Here is a 26,761-nt window from a genome sequence, read left to right as displayed (position 1 = left end):
CGATGATATTTATAATCTATAATTCATACTAATCACGTGTATCACATTACTGAGGTAAATTGCTCTTACAAAAATATGCTTTATTTTAGCTTTGTTTAAATAACGAAATTATTATGTTATTTTCGATTTTTAATCGCAATAAATCTTATCATCACTTGGGATTAATTTATGATGCAGATTATGCATACATGATGCGATGTGATAATTTCGTTAATTAAATATCTTTGCGTTGTCTATCAATGTAGAAATTTTACTACTTGCAAATCGATAGATAATAAATGAAATATTGATATGTTTCTGTAAAGATGCAGAAATGTTGTATAATTTTCTTTAATCTATTTTTTAATGCACATTTTTTCAACTTATCTTGAAGTTATTTTCACATTAGTCTATATTATGTTACATATTAAACTGGTTTAGATCTAATAAATAAGAGTTACCGGTAATATACTTTATAAACATTCACTAATACTTATAAAGTTATTTGTGATCGTGTTAGTTAGATCACAGTCCAAACTAACGCTCATCACTCTCACTCTTAATCACACAATAGAAGTCTGAATGATCACACAGGTATTTGAGACTCATTGGATCGCATAAAATCATTCTCCGGTACTTCAAGAGACATTACGCATTAATTCACGCGATCGATAAACGGTCCATCGTCACGAACTATTGCTACAATACTGGCGTCGCAACGAAGCAATTGCTTCATCTCAAAGGAAACTATCGGCACCATTAACGCTTTACGTTTCAAACATCTCACAAGCTTCTACAAAGGAACATTCTTACTTTCACAGAAGTGCAGTATCGCTTTTAAACTTGACGGTAAGATAATGCTGAATTCGCGTAAAACAAATAAAATTATAGAACATTTATTGAAATAAAAGTACTTAGAAAATTTTTTCTCGAAAAATGTTCTCTGAAAATATTATTTTCATTCCTTACATTTTGATTTTTGTCCATTCTTTTTAAAGAATTTAAGTCGATATAATATTATGCATGTAACAATACATTATATAAAATATATCCTATTTTTATAATATATATGATATTATTATATATTGTTACATGCAGTATACATTATAATAATAAGTATTTCATCTGCACCTGTGCCGAAAAATTCTTACGTCTCTTATCTTGAATCTTATAAAACTACTAGATGCCTTTTCAATCTCAGAACATTTCTATTTTCAGAAAATATTCTTAAAATAATATTTCTGTATTCATACATAATTATTAAATTAAATTACCTTTAAATTTATTTAAGTTTTTTAGCTAAGAAATTATTAGGACAAAAGTTATATGTAAATAAAAAATATTCTCACGATATGAAAATGAAAGAGAGAGAGAGAGAGAGAGAAAATATATCTTTATCAAGATGTTTTATATAAAGATGTTCCTAAAATATCTTCAAAATATTATATCCAATATCTTAATAAAGAACAGTTTTGAAAGATGGAATATCAGAATATTTTCAAAATGCTCTTGATAACTTCATAATCTTTTTTCAAAAATATTTTTTAGCGTTAGTGATAGACTTACTCGCTTTCAGAGATGTAAGCATTTTTTAATTCCGTATCCGCATTGACTTCGCCGTTACCAGAGTAAGATATAAATACTTTGCTGTATTTATGGACGGATTTACGTTTACGAATGTACCAGAGGGACATAAAGTAAATAATAATAGCGATCACTAGACCTAAATTGATTAAGAACACCACAGTCAACCTGCGGAACCACACTGTAGACTGTATTTGCCAGGAAATGTTGCTCAGCACGCACAGTGCCTTTCCGTTACTCCACACGAACGTCGAATCCGTGTGACACGTGATGCAGTCAGAGTCGCTAGGTCCTTTGCAAGTTAGGCACGAATAATGGCATGCGGTGCAAAAAGCACTAGAATCGCCATCTCGGACCACGTAAGTTCCAGATGGACACTGTTGCAAGCAGCTACCGTTGCTCTGATACCAATCTGGTTTGCACACTGAAAAATTAGACATCGGTTCTTCATTCTCGTTTAGTCGAAATTGTGTTATTGCTGTCGCCGTTGCTGTTATTGCAATGTGATGTATTGATATAGCCAATTGCATTGTCGATATGATTGGCGTTACAAAGAAAAAAATTCAAATTGAAACAAAAAGAATTCAAGTAGAAATCAAATTTAGATAATTCAGAATTTTTCACAAAAATATAATCAGAAATAATATTTATATATTAATCAATAATATTAGATAAATTTATATGTAACACCATTCAATCGTTTGCACGAACAGTTAACTAACCAATCACACAACACAGTAGGTGTATTTCTAGTAACATTCTATGTAAATTTATTATTAAAAAATTTATTAAAAAATCTCTGTGATAAAACATGTTAAAGTAAGTTAAATTACCATATACCACAATTTCGAATTATTTCAATACATAGCTTAGACTTTTTGGCGAATGCCAAATGTATACTATAAAATAAATGTAAGAAAATTTTTGAAATTAATAAATGCACAAAATGATAAAGCAAAATGATAACATTGTAATATTCAAAATTTATCAAGCATGCGAAAGTATCAATGTCATGCTGTACTCCATTTACAATTTTTTTTACAAAACACACGTAATATTGGAATGCAATATTTAAAGAACAGTAAAAAATACACTATTTTTTGCACTTGTATTGCATTTATATTTAATGCCTTGATAAGCCTATGGAATTTATTAATTCGTTTGTTATCTATAAATAAATTATATTATTTCAATTTTTGTTTATACATAATGTACACGATCTTGTGATAAAAAAAAATTATTACATGTAAAACTGATTAACTTTTACAAAATACAAAGGAAAAGATGTTAGCAAATTGATATTACATTATCTACATTGAAATTTCTTTATACAGTCTTAATATTTCCTCGCTTTTTTAGATATTAATTGCAGATAAAAAAGGTATTACATATTAAAAAATATATTTTTGTATTGTTTTTCTTTAAGAACACAATATAATTTTATGTAAGATGTAAAATAAAATAGCGACGATTAATAAATATTCACACTTGACAAATATTTATAATTTCTCTTATTGACGATTCAATCATACTCCATTACTATTTCACATTATAAGATGGAAATGAAATGTACAATAATATAAAAGTATCCTCACATTATTAATTCTATTATTAATATTTGTTATATATTATTATACATAATATTACTATTTCGTACATTATATTATTTATTCTGATGATTAGTTATCATGTAATTGTCTATTGTTGTCTATTGATGGTAATGATTATACTAATGTTATATTAATTATAGTAACACAAAATTGATTTTGGTAGAAAATTAATTAATGTGAGGATTCTTCATACGAGAAACGTAAGCAAAAAAGACATGCATAGACAGAAGCCATTAGTACAGAAATGAGAAAATAGAAACTATCTCTCGTCAAAGTACGTGAAACCTAGAGGAATACATTTATTTCTTGGAAGCCATAGAACGAATTCTAAATTCCATGGTGCTTCTCTAAATAATTTAGCAATAATTAACTGTCGACTGTAACAACAATGAGGTTCGACTAATTAAATTGAAGTTAACTTGATATGATGTTACATATCAAGATTTTGAATTACTGATCATTTATAATTATATAATAAAAAATGTAAAATATAACAACGCAAAGAGAAATACGCAGTATTCATAGAAAATAACGTAATTACTACAAATCCAATATTATCAGAGAAGAATGAATTATACATTTGTTGTTAACAGATTTTTTCATTAATTTTTAAATTTTTTGTAAAGTAAAAACTTATTAAAATTTTCAATAATTATTAAATTTTAGTAACTTGAGTGCGTTATTGCAATGTCTTTAGCGTTAATAATTTATTAATAATCTGGGATTAAACACTTGCTGCGACAAGACGTAAAAAATTGAAAAACATAAATCTTTATTGGAGATCCTTTTTATAGAAAGCACAGCCGTGAAATTAGAGAACAATTAGAGAAACGAATCTCGATCTCCCTAGGCGTCCAAGTACTTTCCAGAGTGATAAATCGTGTGATAGAGGATTAAAATAGGATATTATATAGAAAGAACAAGTAAGACTCACCGTGCTGGTGAAGCGATCAGGGATAGGCAGTATTTTTTGTTTTTATGTGCGGTTGTGGATGTGTGGATGTGGTTGGTGATGGTGATGGTTGGTGGCTGGTCTGAGAAAGTCCGGCACTCGTCCCCACGGAGAGTCCAAGTACCTAAATACGTTTTCTGAAGCCTGCTATAGGTTAAAGGGATAAAAGGCGACGTTCGCGTGATAATTTCGAAACGATTCATATTTCAAAAACAATTCGATTTTTATAACACTTGCCAAGAAAACTTTGCTCATTTTTTAAATTGCATTGTTCACATAGGATATTCATGAAAGAACTACGAATTTTGGGAAATGATTTAAGAAACACTCCAATCATACTTTGGCACGTAATTTTTTTCTGTGATTTAAGTGTGAAATTTTGGAGAGAAAAAAGATAATATACGTAATTTTATTTTGAATTTTAAAGTTCATAGAATTGATTTAACAATTCTAAATTTTCACTAAATTAAAAATGATATCAAAGAAATATAATTATATTTTACTAACTTATAAAAGCAATTTCATGTTTTTTAATTGCGATTTTAATGGAATTATAGACTGAAGTGTAATTACTACTAATGCGTAAGAAAGTAATATAAAAGAAATAGATAGTAGGTCTTTGACTTATATACTTGAACGGCTCAATTAAATGGGCTGATGAGTCCTCGGTAATATATAGTGAAAGGGCTATCTGGTTAGGATGTGTTCGCACTAGTTAATCATCAAATCCCTAAGAGTTACTTCTGCACGGTGTGCAGATTAATCGTTCCTGTCCTAGTAGGATCGCGATAACGGATAATTGTACCAGGTCCACGCTGCCACAAGCTCACACGGCTCTAACGTGTCGTCTTCCAACATTCTCCACATCCGTTTTGATCCAGATAAAATGAATAGATGGTTCAATAAAAAAGAAAGGATAAAAAGTGCATCATTAATTTAACTGCGAGATTGAATTACGTTTCCAGAAAATAATCTTTCTACGATAAAAATCATACGACTGAAATAATTGCAGATCAAAAAATAATGCAAAATCTTGGTTGAAATGTGGGAACGAAAATTACCTTAATACTTTTTCAACGTAATGGAATACAATTCAACGGATTGAAAAAAGTATTATGATAAAAGAATTTCAGTGACTATAAATCATATATCATAGTATCAATTTTAAAGAAATTTTAAAGAAAAGGAAGCAATACAGAGTTTCTATATATTTTATTAAATTTAAATTTCCATCATGTGCAAATACTGTGGAACGGGAGTAAATTAGAAGACACACTGAAATCGTCAGAAAGCAATTCAAACACGTTGCACTAATGTGCGTGCATATTATATAAGCGATAGTGTGCTATTTGAAAAACCCCTTTTTTTTTCAAGAATTGAGTAAGTTAGAAGTGCAATACTCAATATATTTAACATGCATTTTAAATCAAATATCATAAAATAATTACCTTAATAAATAGTTAATATCTAATGTAACATTTCATGCAGAATTATTATTAATATTATAATATATTATTAACATTTTTTAAAACATATATATGTCTGTTTCATACATAATTAAAACATTTATAATTAAAGGAATTTATTGTATACAGATATCATACTAGACTTTACTAAGTAGAGTTTTTCTTGAGTTATTTACAAAAAGCTTTTCATATGCAGTAAAGTTTAATTAATTTTTTAATTAATTATATAATAATTTTAGTATTGATTTTCTTGTTTATTTGTCTGGGCATCTTTAATTCTTTATTTCTTTTTTTTTCCTTCGCCTTGATATTTCTTTTTTTATGACAGAATATGACAATTACGGGGCATTATAGCTATATTATAACTACATGCATTTCGAAAGGTATGATTAAGGTTTTAATGTGTATTCAAAGAAATTCATTTGTCATGCATTGTTATTTTTAAGAAATGAGATATTCGCCTGAATATATTTAATGATTAAACAGTACTTAGTTACTTGGCCTTAATGAGAAATAAATTTCTTTATAATCAATGTTTTTCAACTACTTTGACGTAGTTTGTCTTTCATAAACGCAATTTGCACCATTTAATACCTTCGATTAAAATATTTATCAAGTTTCTGTCGCGACATTTTTTACAAAGAATTCATCAAAGAAATAATTTATGACATGAAAAATTCTGATACCGATAATATAAATATATATTCTGCTTATATTATGATCCAAATTAGTTATCTAAGATAATTTTCTTGTCATTTTTAATAGTGTTGTTTTATGCTTAATCGCAATATTAAAATTAAAGATAATCAATAATGTACAATTTGTACAAAACGCAGAGAATTATTATTTTGAAATATAATACTGATTTTTTAAAAATTATTTGTTTTATTCCCTGTTCTGTATTTTTTTCAAAATTATGGAGATTTTAGAGATAATAGAAGATAATAGAAGTAATGAGATATATAAGCACACAAAAGATTAATCGGATAATGAACGATCGTTATGGGGGAATTATGGTAACCCTTCCAGTCGGATCTCTATTCATCACATGGCTTTATTTACGAACCGGGGCATGCTTTAATTGGCACATACCTGCATATATCCTCGCGTAATCGGGATTAGAACATCGAGCAGTATTAGAAGCGTTAATTGGCTCGCGAGTTGCAGATTAGTAAACTAATGACCAACGGGTAGGATTGAAGTATGAATTGTGTCTTAAATAAAAAAGGTAATAAGCGGATGAAGGAGCCGAGTCACATTCATACTAATTGAATTGACAATAAATAAATTGTCATTTGTCATTGTCGATCAAATATTACGATTTAATGTCACGATTAAATTCATACGCAGATTTATACCCGCGCAATTATATTTCAACTCAGTTTTCATATTTACTTTTGAGCGCAAGTATTTAATACGAATACGATCGACCCTTTGATCCGACTGACCCGCCCTACAAGACGTCGGAGCGTCTGCGGATTAATAATATCCAAATAATTATTCAGGAGATCCTCCTCTTTTAATTCGTTCATGATATACAAATTCCAATGTCGTATATAATGACTCGTAGTAGTTCTGCCATTGCTTATACAATATATTATGTATATGTGTACATAAATGTGTTTAGCAGACACTCGCGCCCAGCACGAGTCGCGCCTCCTCCCATGACCGTTCCTTATAGATTTCGCTGTCAAAGAATGATCGGGCCCGATGGAATCTCCGTGACGATATCTTTCAACGGTGAATCGTAGCAAAGAGAGGAGTGAAGTCAAAGGAAGGAAGAAACGGATGGGACGAGCGCGCGAGCGTGCAACGTGGGCGCGAATTGCGAAATCGCATCTCACGTTCTTCTTCTCACCTCTTCGGAAACATTATAACTTAAGATATGTCGCCTCTCCAAGCAAGATACATTTTACAATACATATACAAACATTTACAATAGATACATTAACAATATGGCAAACAATCGCGGCGGGACAGCATCCGACTCGGCTGCGTTTTAGATTCGACATTAAACAAATCATAGATTTGCAAGTAATAATCTGATTAATTATTATACTTGTCAATATTATATACATCTACAAAATGATTGTGCATCTTTCATATTTTTTCTTAGTAATTCATATAGAAATATTAAAGCACATGAACATTGAAGAAAGATATCTCCTAAAACTTTCAATAAAATGTATTTTTTTCAATAAATCATTTTGTTTTACCATTTATAATTTACACGTATTTTTAAATATCTTTAAATAAATTAGTTTGCTTTTGTTAAGTACAAAATTATAAATTCGTAAGGGCGATATTTATAGTCTCGTACAAATATAAATTACGAGAAAGTGGAACAGAAAAGTGCTTTCGTGTTTCAGATTAAGACTATAAAAGAGATAAATTATGTTTTCGTTATAAAATAGAAATAAATTTGGTAAAATAATATTATAAAACTATAAAGAAAAGAGGATGAAGTTATATATTAATGTGATCGTTCCTTTGGCAGTTTTGGGTCATGAACATAATGATATTTGATATAAAATGTAATTCAAGCGAAATATGTAAATATTCGCGCTATTCGCGTTGAAGGTCCTACAGATTTTTCCAATCGTGACAATTTGATTTGGGCATTTCCGAGTCGATGTTCACATAACGATTTAGTGAGGGATGCACGCTGTGTCGTGCAATGTGAATTATTGTCGCGATTGAACCACGTGTGATCAGTGGTACACAGTACCTATCGAATGTTAAACGTCGACTCGCCCCTAAATTGCTCATCTGGATAATTTGACCGAATTTAATTTGGAAAAATCGAATTTCTCGCAATGTGAATTTCCAGTTCGGCTGGTCACATTCGACGAGATAAATTAAGTACAAAGTGCATTCATGCAAAATTCGCGAAACGTATTGACATAAAAAGTGAAGAGAACAAAAATAACCTTATAAAATTGTTTCTCTCACCTAATAAAATTTATTGTGCGTATACGCATATAAAGATACGTAGTAAATTGAAATTATTGCAACAAAGGTAATATAGTCTCTTTAACAGACCGTATAAAAAAAATATTTTTTTATACGGTCTGTTAAACGCTACAAATGAATGTGCAATGAACGTTGCCATTACTTGCAAAACAAATTTTATCGAAATTTGAAAATAAAATTGTTGCAGCGTTTTTCCACTTTTGTTACTAAAAGTCAGATTGCCCCGACGCGATGTCGCTGGTATTGTACATTTTGGAAGATACGTCACATCTGAACGAATCAAAATACATCCAAAGTCTCTTGTACTACTTGTAGCGTCCACGTTTATATCAGTTTTTTTTTCTGTGTTTTTCCGGAAACCAACACCTCTCCACACTGATTAATATAATTGACTCTTATTCGTAGAACTGAATTTCGCTATACATATAGATAATCGGTCTGTACTTTCGTTTTTTTTTCATTTCGTAACTTCATTTTTTCTCTCGTATTCTCATTTACTGCCTTTCGTTCTGCTTCAAGCATACACACACACACATACACACATTTTGCTCTTGTATCTTTCGACTTTGTATTTCTTTTCTGCTCTCTTAGGGGATCTCATTCTAGAGTGTGTAATAAAATTATCTCTCTCTTTCTTTCTTTTATTTGTCTCTCGTGATCTAGAACAAGCTCACCGACTCTTGGTACAACTTTCGCCTTTACTCTTTGAATGACAGCAAAACGAGATTCCGCGGGATGAAGGTTCGTCATAAAACTCGTGAAAAGCCGCCGGTTCCTTCAATCGATTCGCTCGAAAAGTTTCTGTTTCTATCCTTCCAATCCTGCTACAGGATAACTTCGTTACGTCAGTAAATGTCTTCGTGATGAATGTCATTTCCCAAAATCGGGGATTAATTGAGTCACGATTAATGCATCTTTCCTCGAATCGTGGTGTAAGTCGCGCGAGAAAAATCACGCAACGTTTTACAATCTTTCTCGCTCACAAAGAAACGCGAGACTCAACGAGATCTTCGAAGAATCGATACATTGAACCAATATTCTCATCCTTTTCTACCGCATTTAGAACTAAATCCGATAGCGAAGGTTATTTTATTAATACCACGATCATACTTTAATAGAAATCGAGACGAAATCCAAATTTAGTATTAAACATCTAGTAAGAATTAAAAAAAAAGTAATTTCTAATATGTTCTGATCATAATTGACGCTTCAAAATTAAACTTTTCGAAGCTTTCTTCTTTTGAAATTTTTTTTACAATCATCGCCTATCAAACATTTTTTTGTGGAAGCGCAAAGGATCGACTTTCTATAAATAAAAATAAGCTGTAACTTTTTCCGAAACAGGACAGTTACCGCAAATTTTAGATATGTATATACAATTTCTTTTTTGTATTTTATTTTTATTTCGCACCAATGTTTTATAATTTTTTCGATATTAATTAACGAAAATTGGACGACAGATGATTAACTGATAGATTTAAGTTATTGCTCGCGATATCTCGATTTTTTTGCCAAACAATGATTAGTATTCACGAGAATTCATAATGAACGTTTTTTAATATTTAACCGACGTAATAATACCGCCACATTTTTTGCATTTATTTGTATTGCTGTTGAATTTTTATTCATGAGAACCCCTCTATAGTTTCAAGTTCTCGTTTTTCGGTAGGCAGTATTACGAGCATCCTCATTTGAAGAACTTGATAAACGAAACGAAAGATAAAAGAAAACGGCATTGACGTCGTGAGTTAATGATCAATCTGAATGATTCATGCAAAATGAGCGAACTATATGTATAAACTCGCTTTGGTTCAGATATAAATGGATAAATGATACCAACTAGACGCACAGCGCAGAGAATGTATCTATGAATCGTGGAAGCGTATTCTTTCTTAATTACATACAGCTTCGTTTGATCTATCGGGACACATAAGTACAATTTACAACAATAGAGAACTGTCGAAAACTTTTCACAAATGTCGATGAATGCTATATCTTACGTCGCTGCGTGTGATGAGAATTAATTATAACACTTTGAAAAGCATTACTTAATTATAATATTACTTTGAACAAATCAATTTATACACATTACAATTAATTTCAAAAACTAATTAATCTGAAAAAATTTCACTTATTTTCTCACTGGGAAATGAAAATTATTGATCTAAGTACGTTTATAAGTGTAAATATCAACTAATTAATTTGCATTAAAATTTTTTAAATTAAAAGTTTTATTAAATATGAGATACCCCAATGATAATATTTCTCTTATCGTCATCTCTTTTGATAATTTATGATACAGGATGGTCCATAGAAAACATATTTTGAATTATAAAAAAATTTTTTATTATTCTTATTTTTTTTGTTTCATTAAATTATACGTACACATATTATATGATTATTTTATTTTATAAGAATTTCTAGGAATAATGTTTCTTTTCTTACTTATACGAGTAATCAGTTTTAATAGAATTATAATTCAGAAAAAGTTTAGAAAGAATTTTCTCGTGATTTTATTTAAAAATATATAATTTTCTTGTAGATCATCCTGTATTAACGTTTCGTAAATTATTCAATCTCGGGACACCTAATTACTAAGAAAAACGAAATATGTGTACACTAATTGAAAACAGCACCCATTTGTGATTTGATTGAAATGATATGTGCATGAACAGTCCGACATGTATTCGAGGACGATAATAATTACGGCACCAGCGACTAATACGCACCTTATGTTGATATGAAATGTAATAATATAATCACAATAAGTAATAAACTAATATAGCTGCTATACATGTTATCGATACGAACGATAGTAATAAAAATTCTTTCGTTATTTAATATGCATTCGTACTCGCTTTTTTGACTGCCTATTCTCTAAAAATATATATCATGGCCAACGAAGGGATCGAAAGTCGAGTCTTATGCTTATGTAGAGGAACCATTTTTTCAAATATTAAAATAAAGAAACAGAAATATCACATGGAAAAATATTAAATTTTCTGTTTTTATGACATTTTAATAAAGTTATCATTATTCTCGTAAGAGAATTCTATAACTACTGTACATCAACTAAACAAAGTTTACAGAAAACTAAAATGTGGAAGACTATCTTTCTTCCATATATATAAGCACATATAAACAAAATAAAAGAAAATATTCTACAAATTTTCAATGTCCAATATTTTTCCAAAATCAAAAATATTCAGATAGGAAACAATTGAAGAAAATATATAATGCAGGAGAATGGGAAAAAGTAGAGAAAGTTCATTACTTATCACATATTGCTCTATATATTTACAATATTAAATTACAACAATTAGAAAATATATAGAAACGGAAACAATAAGAAAGAAAATGATGGAAGCAGAGCGTAGAAGTTACAGCCTGCTTTTGAGAAAATAATTTAAAATAAAAGATAGTGTAGGGAAAAGCAGAAGGAGATGCGATGCATGAAACATGGAGGGTGGTGTACGTTGACTTACAGCATATTTGGAAATTGAATTACAATCTTATGTGTTTATATGTAAAAATGATAAAAGTCGAAAATCCTCAATCGAGAAATCTATTTCGTCATCGGTTTTCTTACTACAAATATAGTTTTCAATGAATAATTTGCAAAGAATCATTTGAAAAAAATACATCTTCCAAAGTAAATAATGAAAAAAACTCTATTACACAATATTTAACTTAAATCATGTATTTTGTATACTTGAATATGTGTCAGGATTTTTAAATGTAATTCTAGGTTTATGTAATATAATTTAAGATTTAATAAGGAGAAATGTAATTTTTTGACACGAGATTAAAAGAATTCTTATTTGTCGTTCAAGACTACGAACGAAAAATTAACTTTTGATGATTATGAAATGAACATTTTCATTTTAATAGTAAGATCGATCTAATAGTTTTATTCTACATTTCGTAATTAATCTGCGAATACGGATTACTATTGCAGGTATTTCTTTCATAAAATTTTGCTCGTACGCCATTAAAATTATTCGCTTGCGAGCGAGGCGTTTCGCAAAATGCTGACCGAATTACTCTTTTGATCAGAGATGAAATTCAGGGAATCTTCGTTTGTAAATCAACTCTCCTTTGAATTTCCATCCCGCTTTAGCCCAACTTCCGCTGCTTCAAACGATATCACAGAATTGTTCACTTCCTTTCAATGTACCTTGCGATATGATGGTTTTTTCCATTTTATAGCGCGAAAAACGTATTTTTGATTAAAGAGAACCTTCGCGAATGCTGAAGATTTGATAGAACTAGTTTGTCATAGAATTGAATTCCTTTAAAAAAGGAACACAAGCCAATATTTATTCATAAAAAAGATAAAGAAAAGAGTAGTATTGATGATAAAAAATTATTCTATCATATAAAATGTTATTTTTGTTTAACATCAAAGTTTTAATATCATATACAAAGAAGAGCACAAAATAGTTATAATAGAAAACGATATGGAGATATAATAAAATATGTCTATTTCTGATTCTCTAATTCTGCAAAGTTTACATTTTTTACATTCACGAGCATATGCAAGAAATAAAAAAAATGCATAAGACATAAAGGTGGAGGGATTCCTAGAAATTGTATCGAACAAATACGAATTTTCGTTCTCCTGCTATAAAAATTTAGTTTTCTTTTCTTACGTCAATCGCTAGTAAAAATCTTATTCATTCGTGTAAGAAATGGACACCAAATATAAAGGCTGTAAAAAAACTGATTCTACTTGCGTTTCTCTTTCTCAATATCGAAGAATTGGAATATTAAATATCTTTTCCATCCATCTATCGAGGGAGATACCAGAACTCGGTGCCTGTCCCATTTTGTAAGGCACGAGAATTTAGTTGCTGATGTAACCTAATTTCAAATTACTCCGATATTCTGTCTGATCTTATCCGTGGATAAAAGTCGCAACCTTTCTCTTAATAATCTTCTGCTATACTTTCCCGTCATTGACAAAGACGTTTGATAAAACAAATTTCAACATATTTAGATTGAGCAACGATAGTAAACCAAATATGTAAATATTTTAATATGTAATATGCACGGTAGTGTACAATTTTGAAAATGCAGAAACCGTAAAAAATATATTATCGTTAATTTTATTTTCTAATATTTCTACTATAAAAAATAGAATAAAATTCACTTTTTTTTTAAGATCGAGAATGCAATATTTTTGTTATGTAATTAAAAATTAATAGAAATTTATATATGCTAAAATCTTCGAGCATAACAAATGTTTTTGTTATTAGTTAGGTTTCCATTCTAAATTGTAATATATTTGATAAAAATTTTTACGTATTTAATTATATATAAGTCAAATAATAAAATGCTATTTTTTTGTTGAGCATATTAATATCATATGAATTTTATACGCAGCAAATACTAATTTCGGAGTTGAGTGTATTCCATGCAGAAGTACTTGACCGATTTTTGCGTCTCTTGACCAAGATAGCATCATCGAATCCAGGGATTAATATGTTCAAGCATATTTTTTTCCTCGCAATTGCATTCTCGATAGCTATCCATTAGAGCATCAGTGCATCTCGAAAAATCACAAACGTTTCATTCGCAGGACACCGCTTGAAAAGAGACGTTCAGTATCGCGACTGTAACGCCAATTTAATTTCGCAGCCATTTTGATATTCTCTTTTTCGTACGTATTGTTCAGTCCTTCGGTAGTGCATCAGGTCTCTAGAGTATTGATGCGTTACGAAAGTATTGTACACAGCGAACCTTTTCCGATTTTCAAAACTTTACTGATCATATTCGTATATATTTTATATGTAATACAGAAGCTAACAATTTATTAGATAATTTGATTAAACTGTAATATGTATCTCTTTCGTGTGATTTCTTGATTGAGGAGTAACAGTGAAAAAATCTGTAGAGTTTCTTAATCAACGATTTCGTACAAGCTTTCAAAACTGTTCGCATTTCATTTATAATCGGCACGTATTGTTCAAGCAGAAGTAACAATATATCGATTGTAATTCGATTCCTGGCTTGTCGTGCGCAGTTAACTTCTGATTTGTGGCCTACAACTTTCACGAAGTATGATTGGATTTTGCGCATTGATATAAATCGTAAATCCTAAAAACGAATTTTCGCAGTGGCGGATTCTCGATGGTGAAAACTTCCTTCCGACTCGATAACTCGTTGACGATCGTTCCCCGATAAAGAAAAATCGCCCCGTCAACCCGCCGCGAAGCTCCGGGTTTCTCGTCGAGTTTATCGCTTATCCCCGCAATCGAAATTTTTACAAAACATGCACGAGCACCTCTAAGCGCGCAATAGAACGTATCCGCCGTAATTTTTTATCGATTACTCCAAGCAAAACGATGGTGTCTAAAAATTGTTCAGAAAATATCGGGTTGTTTAACGTTGCACGGCACTCTTATCGACTCGACTAAGCGTTGCGGGCGTTTATTAATTACGTACGCCTCTGTATTACGCGATTTTTAATTATCATAACAACGTTTTGAGCAAGTTTCGTGTCGAAAATTTGATATACTGTACCTTCGAGGCTGAATGTGAATTATGCGGATGTACGAACGACACTTGTGGCACACACATGATTTTTTTTCTCTAAATAAAGTACTAAAAATAATGTAAATTAAAAATTTTTGTATTATATAACAATATATTATATGATTGCATATTTAAAACATTTTCAATACAGTAATAGACTGGAATATTCTTTATTGAATATTCTATCGAAATATATATATAATATTTATATATTTTATATTGAAAATAATAAATTATTAGCATTTACAAAGTTAACGAAATATGTACACATATATGTACATATTATCTCAGTAACAAAAAGAAACGATATTACTCGTTAAAGTAAATTTCTAAGTACACGGTCATTGTCGGTGATCTTAATAAAGCCCGAGGCTCAATATGCATCCAAAATCCACACGCAACCTCATGTATCCCATCCCCAACTGTTTACATAGGCAGCCGGAGAACCTTCCTATAGCTCCTAGTTTCGGCAGTGCTGATAGCTCACCGAATATCCTACCTCCTTGGAGGGACGCTGAGTGCTTTCGAAGCGTGGAGGAAGGTTCAGAAACAAAATATAAGAGAGAGTTGACAGACAGGAGGATGTTAAGGATATTGAAAAACAAAAGGTACACCAAATAGACGTGGAGACAAGAAAGAAAGAAAGAGTGAAAGAGAAAGACCGTATTTTCATGCACTTCAGTGACCGAGCGAGAGAAAGAGAGAGAGAGAAAGAGAGAGGGAAGAAGGAAGGGGAGAAAAAAGGAAACAGAGATAGGACAAAAGAGAAGAAGAAATAGAAGAAGGCGAGAGAAAAACTGTTCCCTCCCTTCCCCCCTGGAACACGTTGAAGCCAAAAACCGTCGATCAAAATCGACGACGTGGCGAGTCTCTCTGAAGTAAACGGCAGCTCCATCGGATGTAACTATGTTACGCGAGGCAATTTTTCCAGGAGAGACAGGGCGCGAGACCGGGGCGAGTCGGAGTCTCGCTAATGGCAGTTGGCTCCCTGTTATATTTTTGTCTCGTAGAAAAAGTTCACGTGGAAAATTACACATGCGAATATGGGACGTTGTCATGTATGGCGGGCCTCGACTGAAAGGCTCTTTTGCAGAACTGAGCACAAAACAGATATGTCGATCGTACAAATTTTTCTTTGATTTTTTCAAATTTAAAGAAAAAAAATTCGAAAGGATTACAAATTTGCTTCCTGGAAGAAAATTCAATTAACGTGATTGCGCACATAAATCGCTATAGAATTAAAAAGATGCAGAATAACTAAGTTTACATTTTTTTATGTGGGCAACATGCTTAATTCATGGATATGTTAAATTTGATTTCTTGTATTAATAAACATAAATTCAATTACTCGTTTTTACTAACGTTAAATACAGTGTCGGATAAAAATACCGAACATGGATTTAAGATTCATTATTATGGCCTTGCGACTGCTTTCGTGTAAAAGTTAAGCGAAGTTCCAGAATGTATTTGTCAAAACATCGGTTGTTTACTCATTTCTGCTTCGTTCAACGTGGCGGAAGAGGATGCCACGGGATTGCAGCGCCATTACTCTTGAAACTCTCCTAAGATCGTACGTAACTCCGCGAGGTATAATAAATACGCTTTGCATATATTTACAAGCACGTCCCCGTAGAATTACTATAACCGCTGTAACCGCATCAATTTTATGGAGATAGGAAAATCTAGAAAACTGACAAACCCTCGATTTCCGCGCGTCATAATATTAAATCTTAAATTTATTATTTATTCTTTATTATTTGTGCATTATAATACATTTACTTTTCATTTTACTTGTTTCACGTTACTGGGGAAATTTACTTTGCATTACTTTAGAGGAAAACTCGCGGCGAAAGATCGTGTGGGAAACTACCGCCGCTAACGGGTCGTGCAACGTGTAAAAAAATCACGTTTCCTCGTGTCTGTCGAAAAATTTGCAATGTTAAATTTCCCCCGAGATTTTATGTCAACACACAATTTCGTAAAATTGTTACTTGAAGCTTCCCATAAACTTTTGCTGCCTGATATGCAGTTTCGCGGAAGTTTTTTGTAAGATATATAACTTAAATACTTCTTTTTTAAATATGAAAAAAATTAATGATAAGAAAAGAGATATAATCTTATTAACAGTCCAAATAGGACGCTCCATGTCGAACTCCTTCAGAAATAAGCGTTTTTAACGGAAAATCGGGAGTTTATCATGCTGTCGATAACAGAGCATTTCCTGCCTCCGTAACTCTAGTTCCCGTCTCATCCTCATCGCGACGAACTTCGATCAGTCGAAACCACCATCGGCACTCCTCACGAGTGGAGTGTTGTCACGGTGCAAGCGTCCGGACGTTTCGTGTCGAGACTTGCTTCCTTGCACGACACAAACGAATTAGGCCAATCCTAATGACGCGTGTTAGCGAGAAAATCACATTTCCCTGATCACGAGGAACGCTCTAACGAAGCCATAAAATCCTTATACCCGATGTGTCCATTATCCAATACACATCATTCATTTCTTTCCCAGGAAGAAAAGGACAGACAGATAATCCAACTTTGACAGTCCCTTCGATCTCTTCTCGAGAGACAATTAGCACCGGGAAAGGAGATACGAGTCCTCCTCTTCGTTCCCTTTCCCTTTTCTGATTTCTACGCGCGATACACTTTCCCCTCGCGCGCATCACTAATGTATTAAAATTCTTTTCACGGATCACAAGAACGCGTCAGGCACACGTCATGGAGATCCACGCGGCCACCCAGGTCGACAGAATCCCTGTGAACCGCTGAGTCACAGGATCGGGTCGCGAGCCGTCGTGGGATCGAACGCGACCCGCTGTTATCATGAACACCTGCACGCTTCCGGCGCGCGATCTATCGTCGCGTCGCTGACCCATGACGTCGCCGTCGGGACGACGTTTGCTACCGCGATCAGCAGCCGATCCGCCTCCGTACCCAACTCGTTCCGACTGTTCGAGGCAGGCCAGCTGGTGATCAAATCCCGCCAGCCGGGCACACTGGTCAGGTAGGCTAGAAGGAGTAGTATGAGGCACCCACCTAGGCACCCGTTGCCTCCGGCTTCGAAGGCGGCGCAGCCGCTCGTCTGGTTCTCCGTCGTTGGCCTCTGCACCTCCGGGTGTGACACCCGATTCATCTGCCGGCTACCTGTCCACGGATCACCCTCGGTGTCTACAGCGTTATGCCGCACGTCCGAAGGCGTGTTGTTCACTTCCTCCTGGACCACTGGCGGCAGCGGTTTGTCCTTGTCTAGCTCGTCGTCGACTTCCACTGAGGTATCCGTGCCGAAGAATACGAGCTTCCATTCTTCCAACGTGTCTAAAACAACATCGTCAGCTACATTAGCGCGATTCGAATAGCTAATGGCTTTCATATCATATAATTGTGCGAAATATTTCGCGATAAGTGATTCACATACAATTCCACACAGTCTCTTTGATAAGAGCGTGTCTTAAAAGCATTTGAGGCAGAACAAAGTTGCAAGAAAGAATGTAGCATCTATAATTTAAAAAAAAGGAAATTTAAATGATTGTCGAAAGTTGTAATGCATTGAAAATTTCTCTCTCTCTCTATATATATAACATTCTTTTTTCTGTTTAACACTTAAAAATTCTTTCATCTCTTTTTCTAGTATTCTTTAAACAATTATAATCTGAAAAGTATAATGTATGCGATATTGAGATAAAATATTTTTTAAAAATGCAAACGTTCCAAATTTTATCTTTGCTCTTTAAACAAGAAATGGACTGAAAATAACGTATTTGTTCTGTAAGCAATTACGCAATAATAACTACCTACTGTGATTTTTACATTAAATACACACGTGCAGACAGGATTGCAATCAACTCTAGTAGATTTTACATGATATACATACCGTGGATTCCTGAGAATAGAAATGTAAGCTCGCAGGACCTTGCTATGCCATTTTCATAAATGAGATTTTGATGGAGTAGAGTTGAAATTATAATAAAATTATAATAATATCAAAATGTGCATTTTTTTTAAGACACAAGCCTTATGAAACATTCATATTAATAAATCATCACATAGCAGCAAAATCATAATTATTGAACGTATTTATTATTAATTTTTCATCATCTGCCTTATTAAATATGCTTTTCACTTTCTCAGAAATTATTTCGCGACCTTGCCCGCAAATATAACGTAAGATATTGTATTTCACAGAGGGATGAGGACGGTAAAATGGAAGAGGTTTCACGAGGTAGACGAGACGCGAACGAGACAGCGGAAGGGGTGGCGGAGACGTCGACGGCGCCGTCCGGGAAATTAATAAAGCGTCGCGATGCCGTGGGGAAAATTTCGTCCTAAGCTTGCTCGCGGGAACAATGCCTGCGATGGGGAGGAAAGTTCGAGCGCGGGGGAGGAAGGGCCGAGTCTTGATTAAATTAGAGTTAAAAATAACCGAGTAATCGGCGACGACTCCTCGCGCACATTTACTCAGCGAAATGTGTACGCCAGAATTAAATGCAAAGTGCTCTGCAACGAGAGAATAGTAAAAACTCGTCGACGATTATCGTTTTTATTCCGGGTAAGATACATCTGCAAGTTTCCCTTGCGCTGCGGGCAAGACAGAAAAGCTAGCTAAATGGAAGCTAACGGAATGGAAGCTAATTTTAAATATCATGTCTTCTCGGCTAACCATTAAGATCTCAGAAGATTATTTAATACTCAACCACTGGTTTAAGCCATGCCGCATCAATCAGATTTGTATATTTTTTAATCAAGAAATAAATTTGAAAAATAGATTAAAAACATTATGCTTCGTTATCAGTAATATAAATTTTAATTTTAAAGTTGCTTGCAAAATATTTCATTATTTTCTGCACTGTTTACGATAAGGTGTTCCTTAAGAAATAAGTTATATAACTTCTCTCTAGACGCGTTAATATTAATTTATATTATATCTCCTTTACATAGAGCAGCGTAGAAAAGTTAAACTGTATCTACATATGGCTTCAGATGAAATCAGATCCGTGGGAAAAGCTAAATTCACAGACGGAGAGTAGTGACAGGAAACCGGAAATCAAAGTGGTGGAAAAGCGGATTCAATTTGTCGTGACGGGACCGCTCTCGTGTGCGCTTTTTTGGTTGGCATACCGTAAACTACCGGTTGCCAGCTTTAATAAAGTCATCGTTAAAATGTTGCTGTTACGAGTGCACTATAAAGTGACAGGGATGCTCGGACAGCTTCTCGCTTTTATAGGAAGTATCGAGAAAATAACTTGCGATCGAGGGCTGAGACTGAAATGAGCAGACGGATGACGCGAGAAGGGAGGTGCACAAAAATGTCAAAAGTCGATCGTGGGACAACGTGGCAGACTATTCAGTAAGACAATGGGAACGTAAGGGCATTGTGCTCGATGGGTCGTTAGCGAGCTAACTATTGGAGGAGCGCGAGCCTCGATAATAGTGCCTTAAGAGCGGGGAACCATTTTGCGGGGTAAGCGAGTGAAAAAATTTCCAATCATGGCGGAAATTATTTAGCAGCGATGATGGACGATAGGAGCTCGGTTCTCCACCATGATGGGGTTCGTTTCGATCTCGTCGGCTTTTCCATTTCACGGCACGCATTAGCGGTTTTCAACGCGCGCCGTTCGCGTCGTCGCGTTTCATTGAATTTTGAGCGATTTGCGGTTACGCGGTGATCTAGAATTCGAGATTCGGAAAGGAGATAACAAGCGTAACGCGTAATGCGAACGCGATTTGCGAGATTTACGCCATAAACGTTGCTGTTTTTTAAGAAAAAAATTTTTAATTATTAAAATATCACATGACATGGTTTTGAGTCGAGAAATGGATAATGATATAGAAAAGATGAGATTTTATTTGTATATAAAAAGAATAATATATATAAATTTGCCTAAATATTATATCTTTATAACTAATATTTTTTAATAACAACTTGAGAAATGGAATCTGAGGGTACAATAATTTCTTTTTTAACTCGTGTTTTCTATTACGTATATTTTTGGAAAGCTAAGTTGCGGAACACAATCCCGCTCGTGTAAAAGACAATGGTCTGCGCAGCATCGTGTATGAGGATAATAGGATACAAGGTGATACATGCTGGCAATACATTAGATAGCCGTTGCATACAGATGCGCTCGAGGCTACGTATGAAATTCATCGATAACCAAGTCATTGAAAGTTTTGATTGAAGGCCATAGCCCGCGTTATCGGCCTCGATAAGTTTTCCTATTATCGACCTGCCGTTCACGCAAGAGGCTTCGATTGTTGAATAACAGGAAGAACGTTGACGCAGGAAGCGTCAACATGACGAAAAACCCGACGGCACTTGACACTTGAAAGAGCGACAAAACTATGCAAAATATTTAAGTGTATGTTACTTATACTTAACAGGAAAGTTTCCGCAAGTTTGGCGAATACGATGGCGAATAACTTACACAGTTAAAGAAGTTTTACAAACTTATATAAATGTATGGCGTATCGAATAATCTTCTTAAATAATTTACAGCTACACAGCAAACTGGTTCTGGCGGTTCTTTTATCAGCTTGCGAAAACCATTAAGTGCAGTAATACAGTCAAAATTTGTTTAGAAAAAAAATTGTTATATCATGTAATTCTATTGGTGCACACATTGATCATGCAAATATATAATTTACTCAACGAATTTCACTTACGACATTGATCTAGATCCATCTAATGAACTACGAAAACTAAAGATATTACTTAGCCTTACACGAAATATTACACATATTTCGTATTAAGTGACTCGACAGAGATGTCACAGATAAAATAAAATTCTGCAGAAAAAAACATCGAGAAATTTCATTTTTAATTAAAAAGGAGATAGTCTTTCGTCATACGTAGTATGACGATGCATAAGAATATCCTCTTCCTTGTGAAACATTCTAAACTCAGATAACAAAATAAAAGACACAAATAATGGGAAATAAGCTTGTCTACGGTGCTGCGTATTAATAGCTAGGGATAATGTATATCCATGTACACAAACGAAAGTAACGGTGATTACGATGTGGCCGCAATCAGCAAAACAACTAATACAAAAGAGAGAATACGAAAACCAAATTCCAGCGGATCCATTCAATCTTCGGGGCTTTATGCGCGATGCATCTCTACTTTCCACAATGAAGCGCGGGTGTGCGGGCGGATGCGTGGAAGTGAATGGGGAACGATCGGAAGCTGCGAAACGATTCTTCTTTGTTGTCCCGAGGTATAAAATATCGCTCGGAAACAATAGCGCAGATAGATTGACGTTATTAGTCACCGCGATTATCTGTGCGCGCGACACTACAATTTTTCGTAGACACGTTTAATCAACCGCGGTGTATTACATTGAGATTGTGTGATACTGATATTTTTTAATCTTTTAAATTCGATTATCGGATTACACGTGAAAGAACTTATTTTAAAAAAAAATCTCTTGATAATGAAAAAACAGTTTTAAGAAGTGCCTCGTAACTTATGGATTTGCAATTAGATTTTATTTCAATATTTAATTAAATTTAGTTGAGATAAAAATTAATTGACTCTGTAAGAATCGAATTTAAAGTAATCGATAATTATTTTTCACACAAACACAATAATAGCTTCCGGCCGTCGCCATTAAACAACCGGCGCATCTCGCCGTTTTTTATTCGAAGGTAGTTAGGTACCCTTGTCCAACTGCAGATTCCTTGGGTCAAATTGCTCGTCCTGCAGCAAATCGAGTCCTTTGGCTCTTGTAGCGTGCTGACCGGCGCCGCGTGTTCCACCATAAACCGGATAGAGCTGCTGGATCTTGGGATATTGTTGAAATACTTCCGGAACCTTGTTAGTGGCCGCCTTTGCCGGTGGCTCTAACAAGATCAGTCCCCTTTGAAGGGGCGCCGCGGTAACCACGTCGATAATCTTCTGTGTGATAATCTGTTTGCTTATCGTTGTGGCCGGCGCCTTCGTTGTCGCAACAAGCTGGGTCACGGTGCTAGTAATAGGGCTCGGTGTACTTCTACCACGTGGTCTTGACGTAATTAGACGCACGTCACCGGCTACGTTGGGCCCTCTGTTGATGCCGGTGAGACCTCGAAGAGTTTGAGCGGTGGGCTTAGGATTCGGCCGATTGGCCGACTTGCCGTTCTTGTGTTGCCCGCGGGCCTTGCCCTTTCTCTGAGACTGAATCTGAGCGTTCATCACGTAGGGCGGGCTCAGACTGCCAGACTTGTCGGATTTATGCTGCGTCTGTTTGCCCTTCGCCAGGGTGTTCTGGCTCTTCGGGATAGTCTCGCGCGGTTTAACGAACGGTCGTCTAGGTATACTCATGCCGGCCGGATTATAAAGGGCGTATTCAGTTCGATCGGGCAGCGTTGCAGTGCCGTAGAAAATCAGCGCCCACTCGTGGAGAGTTGCGCGTCCTGATCCGGTATGCGTCCATGAATGCAGCAGGAAAGAAAGCGGACGTCAAAAAGTTTAATAAAGACACGCAGGACGCACGCTTCCTGGCGTGTATTGAACAACATGATACACACTAATGCGGTACATCGAAAATTATCTGGTCTTAAAGGATTAAACGTCGGTCCGAAGTTTGTTCATTAAATGGTGATTCGATAAAGCTATATAATGCGCGTTATCCTCAGCGGGCGTCTTAAAGGAAGTTAACGAGAACGCTTGGGAATTAACACGGATATTCTTCTTGTGGAAGTCTCTATTCGATGGTACGTAAGCAGCACATCGCGCTTAGGGACTGTACGATACGTCCACGGAATACTTGTGGCAGTATAAACACTGGAATGGCTTAGCGGTGTCATGAATATATCCCCGACGATCCTCTCGCCTCCGGAATGCAATCCGCGACAATAGATGTGAATGCGCTCTGCGATATAGGTCGGCGATGCATAAGCACATAAGGAAGTTTACGTAGCCATCGGCCTTGATGAGCCGACGCGGAAACAGTTCGAAGTGGCTTTAACGCTTGCACCTTACGCGCGAGGATCGACCGCGTGTTCGTTACTCTACGAAATACCTCGCTGCTATTTGCCGTTAAGGATAAGTAGGGTAGCTTGCGGAAGGACTCCGTAGCTTGAATCCGGCAATTATCCGCCTCTAGGGATAATGCAGCTTCTTAGGCGTTCACGTGCGAATGGGTCTTACGTAAGAGCTCTCTCGGTTTGCGTCCCAGACTACGAGGGGAGCTACGAGAATGCGGTGGATCCCGAAGGATCCCGACGGAGCTGAACACCAACTCGGCATTGGATCGCAGGATGCGCGTGCAATGCTAGACATGTCTAAGCCATTCCGTTTGGATGTCACGCGTATGAATTGGTTAATCCTTTGTCATACGGTTTATAATTGTCTCGAGGAGTAATAAAGATCACGGAGAGTATAATGGATAACTGTCGCGCTTCGAAATAGATTTTTCACACAATATTTCTTTCAATGTAAGTTAGAGAAATGGATGTTAATGTCAGAATTTCTTGCGGACATTTTCAACTGGGAGATGCAACTGACAGAGAAACTTGGTAACCGTGACCTTACGAAGGCGCTGAAGCACTCGGAAACTATTGTTGCGGCGAACAAGATAGAGTTCTATTTGAAATTTAAATCAACCGAAGGGCATGTCCGAATGTAGGAGCTAATGCCGACATAATCTACAAAGGGCTTTGTCTTTGACGTTTGTGAATCTAAGATTTCGCATAATAGTCTTTACATGAATGTTAATTGACTATATTTCATATATTCCAAGTAACGATTGAAAGAAATCCTATTTTTTAAATCTTTAGAAAAAGCTTTATATCATTAGATCAATAAAAATTTTATGTTATTGAGAATATTGAAATGTTCTTGAAACATTTATAATTTAATCATTTAAATATATTATATATTTAATGTAGTAATTAATACAATTAATCTTTCTATATGTAAAAGAATTGTGATACTCTATATCATAAAACTGTATCCTTTTCTTGGCTATATAAATCTAACTAATTTTAAAAAGTCATAAATTTTAAAAAGTCAAAGATATAAATTAAAAAAGTTATGTCAGGCTGAAGAAAACAGTTGTCCTAAAGTGTTAAAAGTAATTTTAATGAGCACTTGTTTTATTGAGAATTTTTTTTTAACTTGAAGTTAAATAATTGTTTGGCAATTAAGCGTATTAGTTTCACGATCAATAATTTAGCAAAGTAATTTCAATTAGTTTAATTTAATTGATAGTCAATTATTAACGATGAAAATTAATGCTTGCATTAATTATCGCGCATTAGATCGCAAATTGTAATTAGTTAAGCATTCTTCAATGATTATACGCTAATGTTAATTATAAGAAAATACGATCGACTTACCGAGGTACCGACCCTCATTGTGAATTTCTAATTTCCAAGTGCCGTGCGGTCTCTCTCCCCACGTATGCACTGACATGAATGGCCATTGGCTGAAACCGGCCTTCGAAATGTCGTGTGGCCTTTTAGCGAGAAGAGTGCTCTTTGTACCTTGAGGAGATGTAAGTTGAATTTGAAGATCCCCTCGTCTCGCTGCCATCAGCGATACCTTCGCCTGCGACAAGTGACATAATTGCGTTATTATTTCAAATCATATACATTTTTTATTACTATCATTTACAGATTTGTGTTACATATCTTTGTACAACAAATTTGAAATTTGACAAATTTTAAAATCATAATATTTCATTAATAATTTCATACATTTAAATTTGTATACATCTAGTCCTACTAGTTAGCTGGTTTAGAAAAAAAGAAGTTAGATTAAAATTTAGTAACGAAGTAATTTCGCGCTGTAACTGGTAATTTTACAAATGTAATTAACTCAATTTATTTAGTTTCTTTAATACGAGATCTGAACCGGATCTAGTAATTACGTTTCGCCGGCAGATACAGTCATTAATACACTTTAAGTTAATTTGGCGAGAACTAAATAATTATTTAGCATGAGTTACAGTTTATCTTATCTTACCATAGACAGTGTAAAACGATGACAAATAAATTAGTTTATTTAAACGAAAAGTAAATAAAATTCTGCCGCTTCAGCGCCAGTCGGCGAAACATTTCGTCCTCAAAATGTTGCCCGAGTTTATGCTTCTCATAGCCAACACGAAATCCACTAATTAGCAATGTGAATGACATGCTCAACTTACCTGAACATGCTCGAGAAAATTAACACCGCTGCACTCCTTGACATGTAAGTCAAGAACCAATTGGCTCTTTGGTGGTATCGTCCTAGAAAATAAATAAAATTCCGGTCAAGTATTAACAAGCTCGCACATACAATTTTTTCTAGATATTTTTAAAAGAATATATTCTTTTGTCTCGTTTGAATCATCACTCGAACGATTCGGTCAATTGCGTATTAAACTGTTAAATAATTTTTATACTCTTCGAACTGTGCCACTTCTCGAATCACGCTTTTATATAGAAGTAACTTGATATTTTATATAAAAAAATATAAGTCAATCATAGTTATTTTATTCTATACAATTTTAATGAAAAAAATGTTCCTTTAGTATCTGTATTTCTGTAATTCTTTTAGTGTTAGTATATTAATATAAAATAAGAAAACACAATAATAAGTTTTCCGAAGAATAAGGTTATAGAAGGCACGAGTGTAATATCTGCTTTAAACAATGGATATCATTTTAAAGCTATAATAAAATAATTATTAAATCATA

At 34.1% G+C, this 26,761-nt stretch overlaps 1 protein-coding gene across 6 annotated transcripts in view; it reads right to left on the bottom strand.

Moving 5' to 3' along the window:
- Nucleotides 1-1,317: 1,317 nt before the first annotated feature.
- The window catches only part of LOC105835671 (furin-like protease 1), a 216,426-nt gene continuing 190,982 nt past the window's right edge, over nt 1,318-26,761 (bottom strand). For 4 of the 6 annotated variants that reach the window (XM_036291646.1, XM_036291647.1, XM_036291648.1 and 1 more), the window contains 5 exons: nt 26,231-26,312; nt 25,422-25,632; nt 22,761-23,495; nt 18,141-18,419; nt 1,318-1,987 (listed from right to left, as the gene is read on the bottom strand). In XM_036291646.1, the coding sequence (XP_036147539.1) occupies nt 1,542-1,987; nt 18,141-18,419; nt 22,761-23,495; nt 25,422-25,632; nt 26,231-26,312 (1,753 nt within the window). In that variant the 3' untranslated portion in view covers nt 1,318-1,541. The remainder of the gene's footprint in view (nt 1,988-18,140; nt 18,420-22,760; nt 23,496-25,421; nt 25,633-26,230; nt 26,313-26,761) is intronic. The other 2 variants (XM_036291645.1, XM_036291650.1) reach the window with 2 other exon arrangements.

Source organism: Monomorium pharaonis, chromosome 9, assembly GCF_013373865.1.
Source record: "Monomorium pharaonis isolate MP-MQ-018 chromosome 9, ASM1337386v2, whole genome shotgun sequence".
NCBI lineage: Eukaryota > Metazoa > Arthropoda > Insecta > Hymenoptera > Formicidae > Monomorium > Monomorium pharaonis.
The sequence above is the reverse complement of the archived record's forward strand: the minus strand, read 5'-3'. Positions and strand labels throughout refer to the sequence as shown.